The sequence below is a fragment of the Amblyraja radiata genome, chromosome 26 (assembly GCF_010909765.2).
Source record: "Amblyraja radiata isolate CabotCenter1 chromosome 26, sAmbRad1.1.pri, whole genome shotgun sequence".
In the NCBI taxonomy this organism is placed as follows: Eukaryota; Metazoa; Chordata; class Chondrichthyes; order Rajiformes; family Rajidae; genus Amblyraja; species Amblyraja radiata.
In genome coordinates, this window is record NC_045981.1 from 639,735 (window position 1) to 655,562 (window position 15,828).

At 44.3% G+C, this 15,828-nt stretch overlaps 1 protein-coding gene across 2 annotated transcripts in view; it reads left to right on the plus strand.

Annotated features, from left to right (window-relative positions):
• usp43 (ubiquitin specific peptidase 43) overlaps positions 1 to 11,017 on the plus strand; it is a 361,500-nt gene extending 350,483 nt beyond the window's left edge. For both annotated transcript variants that reach the window (XM_033044012.1, XM_033044011.1), the window contains 3 exons: positions 4,987 to 5,145; positions 8,355 to 8,513; positions 9,268 to 11,017. In XM_033044012.1, the coding sequence (XP_032899903.1) occupies positions 4,987 to 5,145; positions 8,355 to 8,513; positions 9,268 to 10,502 (1,553 nt within the window). In that variant the 3' untranslated portion in view covers positions 10,503 to 11,017. The remainder of the gene's footprint in view (positions 1 to 4,986; positions 5,146 to 8,354; positions 8,514 to 9,267) is intronic.
• Positions 11,018 to 15,828: the final 4,811 nt, after the last annotated feature.

Sequence of the window (15,828 nt, forward strand, 5' to 3'; positions counted from 1 at the left end):
TGACTTGGTGCTTGCACGCACATGGTAACAGCACGATATACAGCAGACAAGTTAAAAAACATTATTATTTTAAAATGTAAAATTAAAGTGCAAGAGTAAAAAGGTGTAGCTTTGCTATATCTTGCAAATGAAGATATCTAAATTCCCCTTAGAGAGTTCATGAGTGTTTGGCTTACAGACCAGAATGTAGTGGTGTAGTGCGGCTGTTAAAGTAGGACTACCACTAGTGGAAAGAAGCTGTTGTTTTGTCTGGATGTGGAGGTTGTGATAGTTCGGAGTCGCCTCCCAGAGGGGAGAACCTCAAATACTTTGTGGTCGGGGTGAGAGGAGGTCAGAGATGATCTTACCCACTCGCTCCTTGGTCCTTGGTTCATCGATGGGGGGACGGTTGCTGCCAATAATGTTCTTAGCTGAGCGAAAGATGCAAGGCAGCCTCCGGGTGTCATGTCTCGCGGTTGAGATGAACAATGATGAAGGAGGTGAGGACAGACTCTGTGATGGTAGTGTAAAACTGGACCATCATTGCCCGTGGCAGGTTGTGTTTCCTCAGCTGCCGCAGGAAGTACATCCTCTGTTGGGCCTTTTTGACTGCGGAGTCGATGGTGGCCTCCCAATTAAGGTCCCTGGATATGATGGTTCCGAGCAACGAAAATGTCTCCCCGTTCAACAAACATCGCCTACATTGTCCTCCAGAGATGCTGCCGAACCCGATGAGTTACTCCAGCACTTTGTGTTCTATGCAGGCAGCACAATCTGGTGGAGGACACTGAGATAGCTTGTGGGAACGTCTAGGGAGACTTCAGGTGTTGAGAAGAGACTTCTCAGCATCAGTTGGATGGTTTTAAGATTGGAGAGAACTGAGTGCATAGTTGCGAGTTTGTCAGGACTGTCAGTCCATCCCAGGACCCGGTTTTGATGTGGGTGGGAGATTCGAGGGCACCATGGCAAAACGGACAAGGGTTGAAGAAGGGGTTTCGGAACGTGAATGGCCCATGACAAGGACTGAGGCATGGAGAGATGCTGCTCTGGTAATGGATGGGTAGAGCACATCTCTGTGTGAGGAGTCTCGTTGGAGCTTTGCTTCCATCTGCCTCTTGAGAGGGCAAACAAAGGAAAAGGGTTACAAACAAATGGAAAGGGAAACGGAAAAGGGAAATGGGATTCGGGATAAGGGAAAACAAGTACAGCCAAAAGAAGAAAGGAAAAATAGAACAGGGATACAGGAATAGGGATAAGGGAAAAAGGATTCAAACATAGGAAAAAGCGGGCAAACAAAGGATAATAGATACAAACTGACCAACTTTAACCACCAGAACTAAATCCTGCCCTGTTGCTACAATTTTTCTTTGGATTTTTTTTGCATAAAATGGTGATCTAGGAATTCAGTTTCACTGGACTTTCGTTCAGCTAAAGTTTTCCACCTGCGACTCGACCTTCAAGGAACCATGCACCTGTACTCCTAGATCCCTCTGCTCTACAACACTCCCCAGAGGCCTACCATTTACTGAGTGGGCCCTGCCCTTGTTTTGAGTATAGGAGCAGGGAGGTTCTACTGCAGTTGTACAGGGTCTTGGTGAGACCACACCTGGAGTATTGCGTACAGTTTTGGTCTCCTAATCTGAGGAAAGACATTCGTGCCATAGAGGGAGTACAGAGAAGGTTCACCAGACTGATTCCTGGGATGGCAGGACTTTCATATGAAGAAAGACTGGATAGACTCGGTTTGTACTCGCTAGAATTTAGAAGATTGAGGGGGGATCTTATAGAAACTTACAAAATTCTTAAGGGGTTGGACAGGCTAGATGCAGGAAGATTGTTCCCGATGTTGGGGAAGTCCAGGACAAGGGGTCACAGCTTAAGGATAAGGGGGAAATCCTTTAAAACCGAGATGAGAAGAACTTTTTTCACACAGAGAGTGGTGAATCTCTGGAACTCTCTGCCACAGAGGGTAGTCGAGGCCAGTTCATTGGCTATATTTAAGAGGGAGTTAGATGTGGCCCTTGTGGCTAAGGGGATCAGAGGGTATGGAGAGAAGGCAGGTACGGGATACTGAGTTGGATGATCAGCCATGATCATATTGAATGACGGTGCAGGCTCGAAGGGCCGAATGGTCTACTCCTGCACTTAATTTCTATGTTTCTATGTTTGACATCCCAAATTGCAACACCTCACACTTCTCTGTATTGAATTCCATCAACCATTCCTCCGCCCACCTGGCCAATCGATCCAGATCCTGCTGCAATCTTTCACAACCATCTTCACTATCTGCAAAACCACTAACTTTTGTATCATCAGCAAACTTGCTCATCTTGGCCTGTATGTTCTCATCCAAATCATTGATGTAGATGACAAACAGTAACAGGCCCAGCACCGAACCCTGTGGCACACCACTAGTCACAGGCCTCCAGCCCGAGAAGCAACCTTCCACCATAACCCTCTGCTTCCTTCCATGGAGCCAATTTGCTATCCATTCAGCTATCTCTCCTTGGATCCAATGCGATCTAACCTTCCAGAGTAGTCTACCATGCGGAACTTTGACGAATGCCTTAGTGAGATCCATGTACACAACATCTACAGCTCTGCCCTCATCGACCTTTTTGGTCATCTAAGAGTCAACTAAATTGGTGGATCTGGATTTACGTAATATGCCAGCCTGGATAACTGGGTTCCTTTCTGGGAGGGCTTTAATTTAATTTAATTTTTTTATTTTAGAGATACAGCACGGAAACAGGCCCTTCAGCCCACCGAGTCTGCACTGACCCGTGATCCCCGTACAGTAACACTATCCTACACACATATGGGGCAATTTACACACACACCAAACCAATTAACATACAAACCTGTACGTCTTTGGTGTGGGAGGAAACCGAGGATCTCGGAGAAAACCCACATGGTCACGGGGAGAACGTAAAACTCCGTACAGACAGCACCCGTAGTCGGGATCGAACCCGGGTCTCCGGCGCGGCCCTGCACTGTAAGGCACTAACTCTACCGCTGCGCCACCATGGCCGCCCATGAAACGGCGACACAAGGAACTGCAGGTGCTGGAATCTTGAGCAAAACACAAAGTGCTGGAGGAACCCAATGGGTCAGGCAACATCTGTGGAAGGAATGGACAGGCGATGTTTCAGGCTGCGATCCTTCCCAGAAGGGTGAAATAGATGGGTTTCACGACAGCCCAATAGTTATAGGATTAATTTTACTGAGACCAACATCGTTATTTAAATTGCAGATTTATGTAACTTGGATTTGAATTCCCCAGCTGTCATGCTGGGGTGTGGACATCCCAGATACGCCAAATGTCCATTTGCAATGCACAAAAATTGACTGTATATTAAAGACAAGGCACACTTGTGGTAACTTGATACTTAACTTGATGGAGCTTGTTTTAATTATGTGACAGCTGTTCACAGCAGACTGGGGAGGTGGTGACTGTAAATGCAAGTATCGAACCAAGCTTTCCTGGATATTGACAGGAAAATTAATCTTTGTTGTGACAGCTCTCTCTGTGCGCCATGGGTCTTTGGCCAATGAATATAATATTGTCAGATGATGAAGTTTTTGTCTCTTCCCTACTGGGAGAATTCCAATCAAAGCGAGATGTATTCGACTCTGTCCTGCATCCAACAGCGGCAACAGTCAACAAATCACAGCGCAAAATAATCCCATCAAATAAATGGCAAGTGTATCACAAAACGTGAAGGTCACTGCGGGCTTTGGAAGGTTGAGGCTGAACAGAACTCTTGTACATGCCATGTTTCTCCTGCTCCATTTAAAAAGACATTTTTGCAGATCAATGTTATTTCTTTACAAGAGACTGAGTCCCCAGGGATGTGATTGACTGACTGCAATAAATGCCAGGGAATGGAGTGTTCATGACATTGCGGGAGAATTTGCTGCTTTACCATCAGTTTTTGCAATACAGCGATCATTGAGAACTGAAGTCTTCAATAAAAGCACAATAGATACAAAATGCTGGAGTAACTCAGCGGGACAGGCAGCATCCCTGGATAGAAAGAATGGGTGATGTTTCAGGTCGACTCCCGTTTTCATTAAAAGCAACTTGAAATATACAATCAAATAGCTCCTTAAACATCTCATCAAGTACAACAACTTCACTCTGTAGTGCTGTGCTCATAGCTGGCTTATAATAACAGGAAGTTACCTTATCAGATTGCCTGCGGGGGAGATTGTTATTGACTGTTTCCTGATTATATCTGCACTAACGAACCACACCTCTCTCAGCATGTCTTCTTTTCTCTGCATAACATAACAAATTGAATTTGCACATCTTTCATAAATTTTCAAGCAAGTTTTATTTTTCATCCTGCTACATAACGAGGGAGGAGCCCTCACTTGGTAAATGTGGTTAAAGGCAGATGTACACAGGCAAAGGCAGGCGATGCACACTAAATTCATCAAGCTAGCTCGCCAGGAATAAAGGCTATGACATTTATTATCCCCCCCCCTTATCCTCCTGAACCTCCTGGAGCGGCCCAGTAGCGCAGCGGTAGAAAACCCACGCGGTCACAGGGAGAACGTACAAACTTCATACAGGCAACACCCCTGGTCAGGATCGAACCCAGGTCTCTGGTGCTGTAAGGCAGCAAATCTACCGCTGCGCCACCTTTATTGGCACCATTCATCATTGGTCGGTGCGGACCTGGTGGGCCGAAGGGCTTTCATGGATGCCAACAAGTTAGTTATCAAATGACCCTCCATGTTGGGCCAATTCTATCATATTCCCAAGTGGTGAAAGCTGAATGATGGACAACACAGCAGCTCCAAACACATGGCCTGTCTCCATTATACATCAGCTATGTAGATGTCTACAGTAATTATCAATACTCCTACTAAAAAAAAATAATGTTTTTAAAGAGTTTAATTACCTAATGCAGCCAATTGTGTAACTGGGATGTAATGGAATGAAATGCTTAGGAACAGCTACATGGTCCTGAAATACTGACATCACTCTATGTTTACCAGCGTTCTGCAGGAACTCAGTGGATGGACAATGGTATGGCTACGATGACAGCAATGTGGAATTTATCCCAGAACAAGAGATCTGTACTCGTAGTGCCTACATCCTCTTTTACCAAAAGAGGAACACTATTCCACCCTGGTCAGCCAACAGCTCGGTGACAGGTGCGTGGAATGCGTTACTGTAACAGTCAGTGTGCTATTCAATGTGCTCCCCTGTTCCGTCAAAGAGTGGACCTAATACATCTGGAAGTGAATCGCATGATGCCCAGGGTAATTGACCAGGTGTTGCAGGTAGGTTTCCTGATAGCTTGGTTGTGAACACAATAAATTCAGGCATGGGATAAGAGGTGGTGAGGGGTAGGGAGAACAGTATTGGGCAGGATATGTTGACAGTATTGAGCGGGATGTATTAAAAATTAGTCAGGGTGAGGATCAAGGTGTAGAGGCCAGAACGAAAGATAATTGAGAGACCCAAGGAACTGCAGATGCTGATTTACCAATAACAAGACACAAAGTGGACTACCTCAATGGGTCTGGGGAACATAAATAGTTCATGTACATAAGTCATAGGAGCAGAATTAGGCCATTTGACACATCGAGTCTACTCCACCATTCAATCATGGCTGATCTAACATTCCCTCTCTCCTGCCTTCTCCCCATAACCTGTAATACCGTTACTAATCAAGAATCTGCCCATCTCCGGCTTGGCTTGGCCTCCACATCCGTCTGTGGCAATGAATTTGACGGATTTACCAGCCTCTGACAAAACCATTTCCCCCTCGTCTCCATTCCAAATGTGCGTCATATTCAGAGGCTACGGCCCTAGACTCTCCCACTAGTGGAAACATCCTCTCAGCATCCAAACAAGGGAAGTTTCATGTCAGGAACTTATTTATGTTCGCCTATTTATGTTCTCCCAAGAAAGATAATTGTGTGGGTGGTGGTCGGAGAGCTTGCGTTATGTGGAATGAGCAGGAGGTGGGGGAGGGGAAGGGGAGGGGGTATCAAAGAGTTGCAGTATGGAACGATAATTGGGGGAAGACAGATAGAGGAGAGAGGGAGGGTGATTGATGATTGTGGGAAAGTGGGTCAAAATGAGTGGGAGGGTATTGAAACAAGGGACAACAGATGCTGGTTTACACCGAAGGACACAAAGTGCCAGAGTTACTGAGCGGGTCAGGCAGTATCTCTGGAGAACATAGATAGGTGACTTTCTTAGTTGGGACCCTTCTTAAAGAACGATTTGATAAAGACACTTCCTAAATAAGGAACAAAGACTCTTCATTGGAAGGATCTTTCTGAGGAAGACCCTTCATTGAAAGGATGTGGACCTGAAACGTCACCTCTCCTTGTTCTTCAGAGGTGCTGCCTGACCCGTTGAGTTACTCCAGCACTTTGTGTCCAGTGGTGGGATGGTGTTGGTTAGACAATCAATATATCAGCAGGCAGAGATTGGGTGGGATTGATCATTGGGAATGAGAGTGGATGTCTCAAGCTTCCTGGTAGTAACCCAGGCAAGGTTGAGTGCTAAAACAGGCATCATTACATTGGTTAAAGCCCAATGTGACACAATAGTGCAGCGGTAGAGTTGCTGCCTTACAGCGCCAGGGACCTGGGTTTGAGCCTAACTTTAGGTGGTGTCTGTACGAAGTTTGTACGTTCTCCTCATGACCATGTGTGTTTTCCACGGGTGTTCCGGCTTCCTCCCACATTGCAAAGACGTACAGGTTTGTAGGTTAATTGGCTTCAGTAAAGATTGTATGCTAGTGTGCGGGGATTGCTGGTCGGTGTGGACTCGGTGGGCCGAAGGGCCTATTCCGGTGCTGTACCTGTAAACTAAACGGAACTAAACAGTCTGAAGAAGGGTCCCGGCCCAGAAACATCACCCATCCTTTTACTCCAGAGTTGCTGGCTGACCTACTGAGTTACTCCAGCATTTTGTATCTGTCTTCGTCTAAAAGTAAACTAAATGTCAGACCAGTGCCATTTCCAGACCCAATCGGTTCATGAACTTCAGAATGATAACAAAAACAGCTTGGGTGCTGCTTGTGACCAATGGATGTGTCCAGTGTGTTACTTCACCAGGTGTGTCATGCACAGAGGGAACTCTGACCAGAAATGTGATTGAAGAGAAAAATCTATTTTGTAATTTTAAAAATTTGCAAAAGTAGTAGAATATCTGATTTAGTTAGTACACAATAGATGTTTTAAAAAGCAGAGGATGTTGTTAATAGATAATGCAATAGTTTTAACCAAGCAATGGTTTACTGACTAGCAAGCACTGGATACACAATGAACTGCAAATACTGGAATCTGGAGCAAAACATACAGGTCTGGAGTAAAGGGCCTGTCCCACGAGCATGCGACTCCATGCAGCAAGCGCGACCTAACGTGGTCGCTTGAGCCGTACGGCCTCGCGGGGCCGGTCCCACTTCGATCGCCGGAGCCATATGGAGTTGTGCGGAGCTGATCCCGACATCGCGCGGGGCTCCGAAAAACTGACCGTGTTCAAAAATTCCGCGCGGCAACGGCCTGCCGGCCCGCAGCCGCCTCAACTGGCATACGAAGCGTCTTGACGCCGTACGTCACACGCGAACTTCCCGCGGACTTCGCTCGAACTTCACGTCACTCACTCGACCTCCGCGCGGCCCCCCCTTCCGGTTTGGTCGCGCTCGCCGCATGCAGGCGCATGCTGGTGGGACCGGCCCTGTACGGGGATCACTCGACCTCCGCGCGGCCACCCGCTTCCGGTTTGGTCGCGCTTGCCGCATGCAGGTCGCATGCTCGTGGGACAGGCCCTTAACTCAGCAGGTCAGGGTGCATCTGTGGAGGGAAAAGATAGGCAGTCTTTTGGGACAGGACGCTTCTTCAGAATGATTTAGATTGCTGGGGCTGTTTCGAATGTGAATTATTTTGAGAGTGTTTAGCTCAATATATTTCGAGGTTTGATCTGATAAATACTCACATGGGTTTGTTTTTATCACAGCTATGTCCGTATGTCTGGTGTTAACTGAAAGTAACATTTACATTGGCCTAAATAATTATAATGCTGTAGTAATTGGATTAGAAAAGTAGAATCTGATGTGTAAATGTTGGTAATAGTCATTCATAACAATTGCTCACATCTCCACAGACAACAAATGGATGTTGGGAAGATATTTGTCTCAGAAAAGTTTTCTCAGCAACTATGCACATCAAATTGTAATTAACTTAATGATGGGATGGTAATGAGTTAATCGTTCATTTTAACCAAAAAGCAATTGACAAATATAATTCCCAGAGTTGGCCAGAGGGTAACAGACTCGGAGTGATTTGGAGTTGAGTCATAATTTAACCCTGTAGATTTAATAGAATTATTTCTTTTAACGCAGGTTCCACAAGTTCATCGATCTCCGATCATTGGCTCAACCGATTAACTGGAGACAACAAGCGAGGGAGCTTAGTATCCCGAGGATCCACAAATTGCACATCCCTTCCTTCATCTCCGGATTCTCCTGTCTTCCCTGATAATCCAATAAAGGATAAAAATGGTAGGATGTGGTCAAAGTGTGGAGCTTCGGTCATTACTGTCAGGGTCTGTTCCACAGTGCCGCTCAGGTGTGACTTTCACTGGTGTGGAAGGTTTGCAAGGAGTGGTCAGGTGTGTAGGAGTGTAAACAGTTCGATGTATGGACAAGTGCTAGACCATCCAGGCAGTTCCCTTCCAGCCTCCCTTCCATTGACTCCATTGCCACTTCACTCTCCCCCAGCAAGGCCACCAGTGTAATTATGGACGAGTCTCACCCTGGTCACCCCTTCTTCTCCCCTCTCCCATCAGGCAAGCGGTGTAGAAGTATGAAAGCACACACCTACAGATTCAGAGACATTCAACCCAGCTGTTATCAGGCAACTGTACCACCCTATCAAAAACTAGAGAGCACTCCTGAGCTACTATCTACCTCATTGGAGACCCTCAAACTATCTTTCATCGGGCTTTACTGAACTTTATCTTGCACAAAATGTTTAGCCAATATCTGATTGTTTGGATCGCATGCAAAACCAAGCTCTTCACTACCTCAGTACATGTGACAAATATAAAGTCTAAAGATATTTCTCGACCCTCTTCCATCCATCTGTATGTCCTGCCGTTCTTAATACTCATGTGATGTTTGTAATGTTGGACATTTTGTATTGGTAAAAATAATATTTCCAAGTGCTAGATTTTGGAAGAAATCAACTTCAGGAAGATAGTATCTAAAATTGTTTGGAAAAATCTTTTAATTGATGGTCTTGTTGTCTTCCCAGGGGGTTTTGAAATACGTCCATTTGTGCGTGGTATTCAGGGAAGGAGCATAAGCATGAAGGGGTCACCTGCTGCTTCTGTACCTAAAGATGCAACTGTAAAAAACACACCACTTCGTTGGTCACTGGGATCTAAGGACAGACCAAAATCAATGCCCGGTGCCCTAGTGGAGTACTTGGAATCTGGTCGCCGGCCCAGATGCACAAAGAAGTCCATTGTCCCAATAATGACAGGTTCGACAGACCTTGACTCAACGCCAACCGCAGATGGACCAACAGATTGTAATGCTGACAGTGCAAAGCAGACGGGAATGGGATTGAATGTAGATCACTGCCCAACGCCTGCTGCAAACAGGGATGGAAAGACACTTTCAGAGCAAACAACCGTCTCTTCCAACAACCTTCAGAGAAGCTGTAGCAAAGAGAACTCTATCGATGAAAAGACAAGTACACTGAAGAGAGACAGCAAACAAAGAGGCACTGGGACCTTGCAAAGAAAGTCATCTAAAATACCAGTCGATAAATCAGAAGGGTCAAAAGGTGCACCAATTGTTAAAACTGAAGAGCCCTTACAACCAAGAGACAACAGAATAAGTAAGAGTAATAGTGGATATAGTATTGGTTCTTTGAGCAGCTTAGCTCTAAGTGACACTTTGAAGAGAAGGAAAGGACATCATGGTATTGAGAAGATGGAGAAATCTCCCTCCCAAAGGAGTACGGATCTTGAACTAATCTCATCTTCAATCCCTCAGGAAGCAGAGAAGGACAGGAACACTGAAGAAACAAAGCTCATTGACAGAAAGTTTTCATTTTTGAAAACAAACTTTTTGAAGAAGGATTCTAAAAGGTCCAGAGAATTTGAGAAATGTCGGACTGTCGAGAATATCGGTGTGTCTTCAAGGATCTCTCTCTCCAACGGAGCTCTGAATGGTAAGCACAGGGCAGACTCTATCAACGAGAGCAGGGCAAAAGTAGAAGTAAACGGTGCCAAAAACTCTGTCAAACACAGGGAGGAATTAAACAACGGCAGAATAAGCCTTTCCGGAGAAGAAATTCGACGATCACAGAGTTCGTCTAACATTGTGGTCAAGGATGATTTGGCCTTGAAGAGGTCGACTTCACTTCAGAAGAATGGGCCGGTTTCACAACAGGCCAGAAAATACGGTACAATGCAAAGGATGAGATACAGCACTTCCTCACTGGGAAGGAAAAAACCTGTGCCTGAATCAAGTTTTTAACCAACTGCTGAGTGATTGAACATAATGAAGTGATTGTAGTTTTATAATTAGTTGCACTATTTTTCTGTTCCTTGTTTTACATTCTTCAATTAATATCCAATATTTGTAAGTAATGTTTGAAATTTTACACCTATCTAAGGATGAACCTAAGATTATATAGATTTGTTAACTTTCTGTGTCATAAGCTCAATCCTTTCCCTTTAACATAATTGGCTTATTTTAATCAGAATGCAATAAGATTTCAATGTAACTCAAGTAATGTTAAAAACCTACAGCAATCTCCTTAACAAATTTTAATCATTGATTTGTTATAAAAGAATACTTTTGTAAAAAAATAAATTTGTATTGTAGATAAATTTTAATGGTGTAACCAAAAATATTAATATTTACAGAAGTTGTTTTGCTGCCAAAACTTGAATGTCACCTGTTAACATCTATTGTGTATTAAATCATCATTTATGTGAAGGAATATGGCACAAGATTTCATATCAATTAAATACTATCAGATTACTGCACACTTTCTGTTGAGAGCCTGTTTTGTTCAGGGATGAGCTACATTGCTCAAACCATCCGGGCAGCACGGTGGCGCAGCAGAAGAGTTGCTGCCTTGCAGTACTTTCAGCACCAGAGACCAAGGGTGCTATTTGTATGGATTTTGCACGTTCTCCCCATGACCGCATGGGGTTTTTTCCGAGATCCTCGGTTTCCTCCCACACTCCAAAGACGTACAGGTTTGTAAGTTAATTGGCTTTGTATTTAAAATAATGGAAATTGTCCTGTTTCTGCACTGTATCTCTAAACTAAACTTAACTATAGAGATATTATTGTTGTTAGTTTAACTTTTCCCTTTTTTCATGAAGCTAATGACTCACCTTGAGGCACACGTCAGCGATGCTGCTTTCTAAGACTCCATCAAAGTCACGGTTCTGATCAACCTTCCTCGATTCAAAATGAGTTTTCATCTTGTCTTCAAACAGTACTCATCCACTTGCAACTTCAGGCTAGGAATGAAGACAGAGAATTCTTGGCAAGACAGAGCACGATTCACACCAGCATTGTTGCTCCAACTGCCATTTTGGTCATCTTTAAAGCAATTGGGGATTCAAACTAGTTACACCTGGACCTTCATTAGACATTGTTTTCAGTAGCTAAATCGTCAATGAGTATTGAAGATGGTGAGGTCATGTTGCAGTCATACAAGACATTGGTGAGGCCACATTTAGAGTACTGTGTTCAATTCTGGGTACCATATTATAGGATGTTCTCAAGCTGGAAAGGGTGCAGAGAAGATTTACAAAGATGTTACCAGGACTCGAGGGCCTGAGCTATAGGGACAGATTGAGGAGGCTGGGATTCTATTCCTTGGAGCGCAGGAGGATGAGGGGTGATCTTATAGAGGTGCACCAAATCATGAGAGGAATAGATCGGGTTGACGCCCAGAGTCTCTTGCCCAGAGTAGGGGAATCGAGAACCAGAGGACATAGGTTTAAGCTGAGGGGGGTATAGATTTATTAGGAACCTGAGGGGTAACTTTTTCACACAAAAGGTGGTGGGTGTATGGAACGAATTGCCGGAGGAGGTAATAATAATAATAATGGATGGGATTTATATAGCGCCTTTCTAATACTCAAGGCGCTTTACATCGCATTATTCATTCACTCCTCAGTCACACTCGGTGGTGGCAAGCTACTTCTGTAGCCACAGCTGCCCTGGGGCAGACTGACGGAAGCGTGGCTGCCAATCTGCGCCTACGGCCCCTCCGACCACCACCAATCACTCACACACATTCACACACATTCACACACAGGCAAAGGTGGGTGAAGTGTCTTGCCCAAGGACACAACGACAGTATGCACTCCAAGCGGGATTCGAACCGGCTACCTTCCGGTTGCCAGCCGAACAAATAGCCCATTGTGCCATCTGTCGTCCCAAGTAGTAGAGTTAGGTGCTATCACAACATTTAAAAACATTTAGACAGGTACATGGTTAGGTTTAGAGGGATATGGGCCAAAAGCAGGCAGGTGGGACTAGTGTATAGGGAACATGTTGGTCGATGTGGGTCAGTTGGGCCAATGGACCTGTTTTGTATAACAATGACTCTATCAGGGTGTATGCAGTTATCAATTCATTTCAAAGAAGGATCTAAATGCTACTTGCCTTATAGAAGTGACCAAATTATCAGTGTTTGTGGGAACCTTTATTTTGTAATGTGACATTCAGAGCTGCTGGTAGCATGATTGAAGCATCCTTCATCAGCAACCCAAGAATTGACAGAAAATATTTTGCCAGTTGTATACATTCTATATACTTCTGCCAACAATTGAGCAAAAATGACATTTTGAGATAATATCTCCAGTACTGTCTACACTTTTGTGATTGAAAGGTACAGCATGGAATCAGGCCCACCAAGTTCACATGGACCATGGATCACCCATTCACAAGAGTTTATGTTATCTCATTTTCACGTCCATTCCTTACACACTAAGGACAATTTAGAGAGGGCCAATTGACCTAAAGACCATCACGTCTTCGGGGTGTGAGAGGAAACGGGGAGAACACGCAAACTCCACAAAGAAAGAAAAGAAGATTACAATAAAATCCGGGTAGCTAGCGCTGAGAGGCAACAGCCCTACCAGCTGCTCCACTGTGCTGCCCGAGTTAGATTTAATAACATATAATAAATTCTAAGAAAAAGCCCAAGGTAGGACTAGAAGCCGCGCGCATCGAGACAGAATCGGTGTCATTGCTCACGGATTTAGGGAATAATGCAGCATTGTAAAACAAGTGATGTTTTTCTTATCTGCAGATGTATATTTAGTGTGTAACAAAAAGCTCAGGGCTACAGTGACAGAAAACTGCCAATAGAATTGGACAAAAACTTAAGATTATAGTTGAGATAAAAGTGTGATAGGTGTGTGAATTAACATTGTCCATTTTCATAAAATAGTTTCAGAAGATTTATGTGTAAGATTGCCTCCAAGCCATGTTTAGATCTGTGGACAAATCAATTGTTTTATAGCCCTGATGTGTGTAAGAGTATGGAAAAATGATGAAACGAGTAGCTATATCATCCTGACTGATCCATTGATTCAGTTAATATGTTATATGCCTTTGACATTCCAGTCATGCACTTTACACCATTGCAAAAACAGAATCCATGCTTTAGATTCATAGACCTAGAATTTTTCAATTTTACCAATATTTATTGAAAGACTTTCCCAAACACTGATTTAAAAAAAACTGATTTCCTTTTATGTTCATAGACCATGTTGGCAATATAATGTTATGCTTTATTATTTATGAATGCAGACATTGTATGCAGACCACTGAGCAGTTGTTATTTTTTGATCTTGGACACTGGACATCAGTCTGAAGAAAGGTCTCGACCCGAAACGTCACCTATTCCTTCTCTCCAGAGATGTTGCCTGTCCCACTGAGGTACTCCAGCATTTTGTAGCTATTACTGGACAATGATTGATTGATTGAATGATGGAGCATAGGAACCGAGTTCACGCCAACTGTTAGGTGACATTTCTGGTCAGGAGGCTTCTTCCGCCTGGTCTGCACTCTTAAGAAATGTCCCAGTCTGAGGAAGGGTCCCAACGCGAAATGTCACTTATCTATTTTCTCCAGAGATGCTGCCTGACCCGCTGAGTTACTTCAGCATTTTGCAAGTAACTTTGGTATAAACCAGCATCTGGAGTTACTTTTTATTGCACACTAGTTCAATGCTATCCCACTTTCCCATCCACTCCCTACACACTAGAGGCAATTTACAGAGGCTAGTTATTGTAAAACCTTGCACGTCTTTGGGATGTGGGAAGAAACTGAATCACCTGGAGAAAACCAACACGGACACAGGGAGAACGTGCAAACTCCACGTAGACAGCACCTGGGATCACCAGGCTCTCTGGCACTGTGAGGCAGCAATGTCACTAACTTCTCTTTGGTCATTTGTCGATTAGTAGTAGTCCCTGGCCTCTCAACTGAAGAGTGACCGCAGGTCTCTCAACCTCCTCGCTACACACCCTGACCTCTGACCTGCTGATGACCTGTCCGAGCAGAGTCTGGTCTCTCTCCATGGATCTGTCACATGGACAAACAAGACTGAAAATACTGAGCAGATCCATGTGGAAGGAGGAACCAAATTAACACTGCAGTTTGATGACTTTTGATGTACAAAAGGAATAGATCAAGTAAAATGTGCAAATTCATGAGAGGAATATTTTTATCTCTGGAATTATACTTAAGCATATTTTTGCTTTTCAGGTTCATGTGAAATAAACTTGGTAATTTTGTAGGGGGTTTCCTTGGAAAGGAAACTATATATAGCAATAATTGCAACAATCCCTGGATTGGCGGGACCGTCATATGAGGAAAGATTGAAAAGACTAGGCTTGTATTCACTGGAGTTTAGAAGGATGAGGGGATATATTATAGAAACATATACAATTATAAAAGGACTGGACAAGCTAGATGCAGGAAAAATGTTCCCATTGTTGGGCGAGTCCAGAACCAGGGTCCACAGTCTTAGAATAAAGGGGAGGTCATTTAAGACAGAGGTGAGAAAAAACGTTTTCACCCAGAGAATTGTGAATTTATGGAATTCCCTGCCACAGAGGGCAGTGGAGGATAAATCACTGGATGGATTTAAGAGAGAGTTAGATAGAGCTCTAGGGGCTAGTGGAGTCAAGGGATATGAGGAGAAGGCAGGCACGGGTTATTGATAGGGGACGTTCAGCCATGATCACAATGAATGGCGGTGCTGGCTCGAAGGGCCGAATGGCCTCCTCCTGCACCTATTTTGTATGTATGTATGTATGTATGAATAGATCAGGTGAATGCACAGAGTGTTGCCCAGAGTAGCGGAATCGAGAACCAGAGGACATAAGTTTCAAGTGAGGGGGGAAAGATTTAATAGGAGCCTGAAGGGTGACATTTTTTACACAAAGTGTGGTGGGTGCATGGAACAAGCTGCTGTTGAGGCAGGTATTATCATAACATTTAAGAAACATTTAGACATACATGCGCGGCACAGTGGCTCAGCAGTAGAGTTGAGTTGCTGCCTCGCAGCGCTTAAAGCGCCAGAGGCCCGGGTTCGATCCTGACTACGGGACCCTCCTGTACGTAGTTTGTAAGTTCTCTTCGTGACCACATAGGTTTTCTCCTAGATCTTCGGTTTCCTCCCACACTCTAAAGACGTACTGGTTTTTAGGTTAATTGGCAGTATAAATGTAAAATTGTCTTAGTGTGTGTAGGATAGCGTTAATGTGTGGGGATCGCTGGTCGTTGCAGACTCGGTGGGCCAAAGGGCCTGTTTCCACGC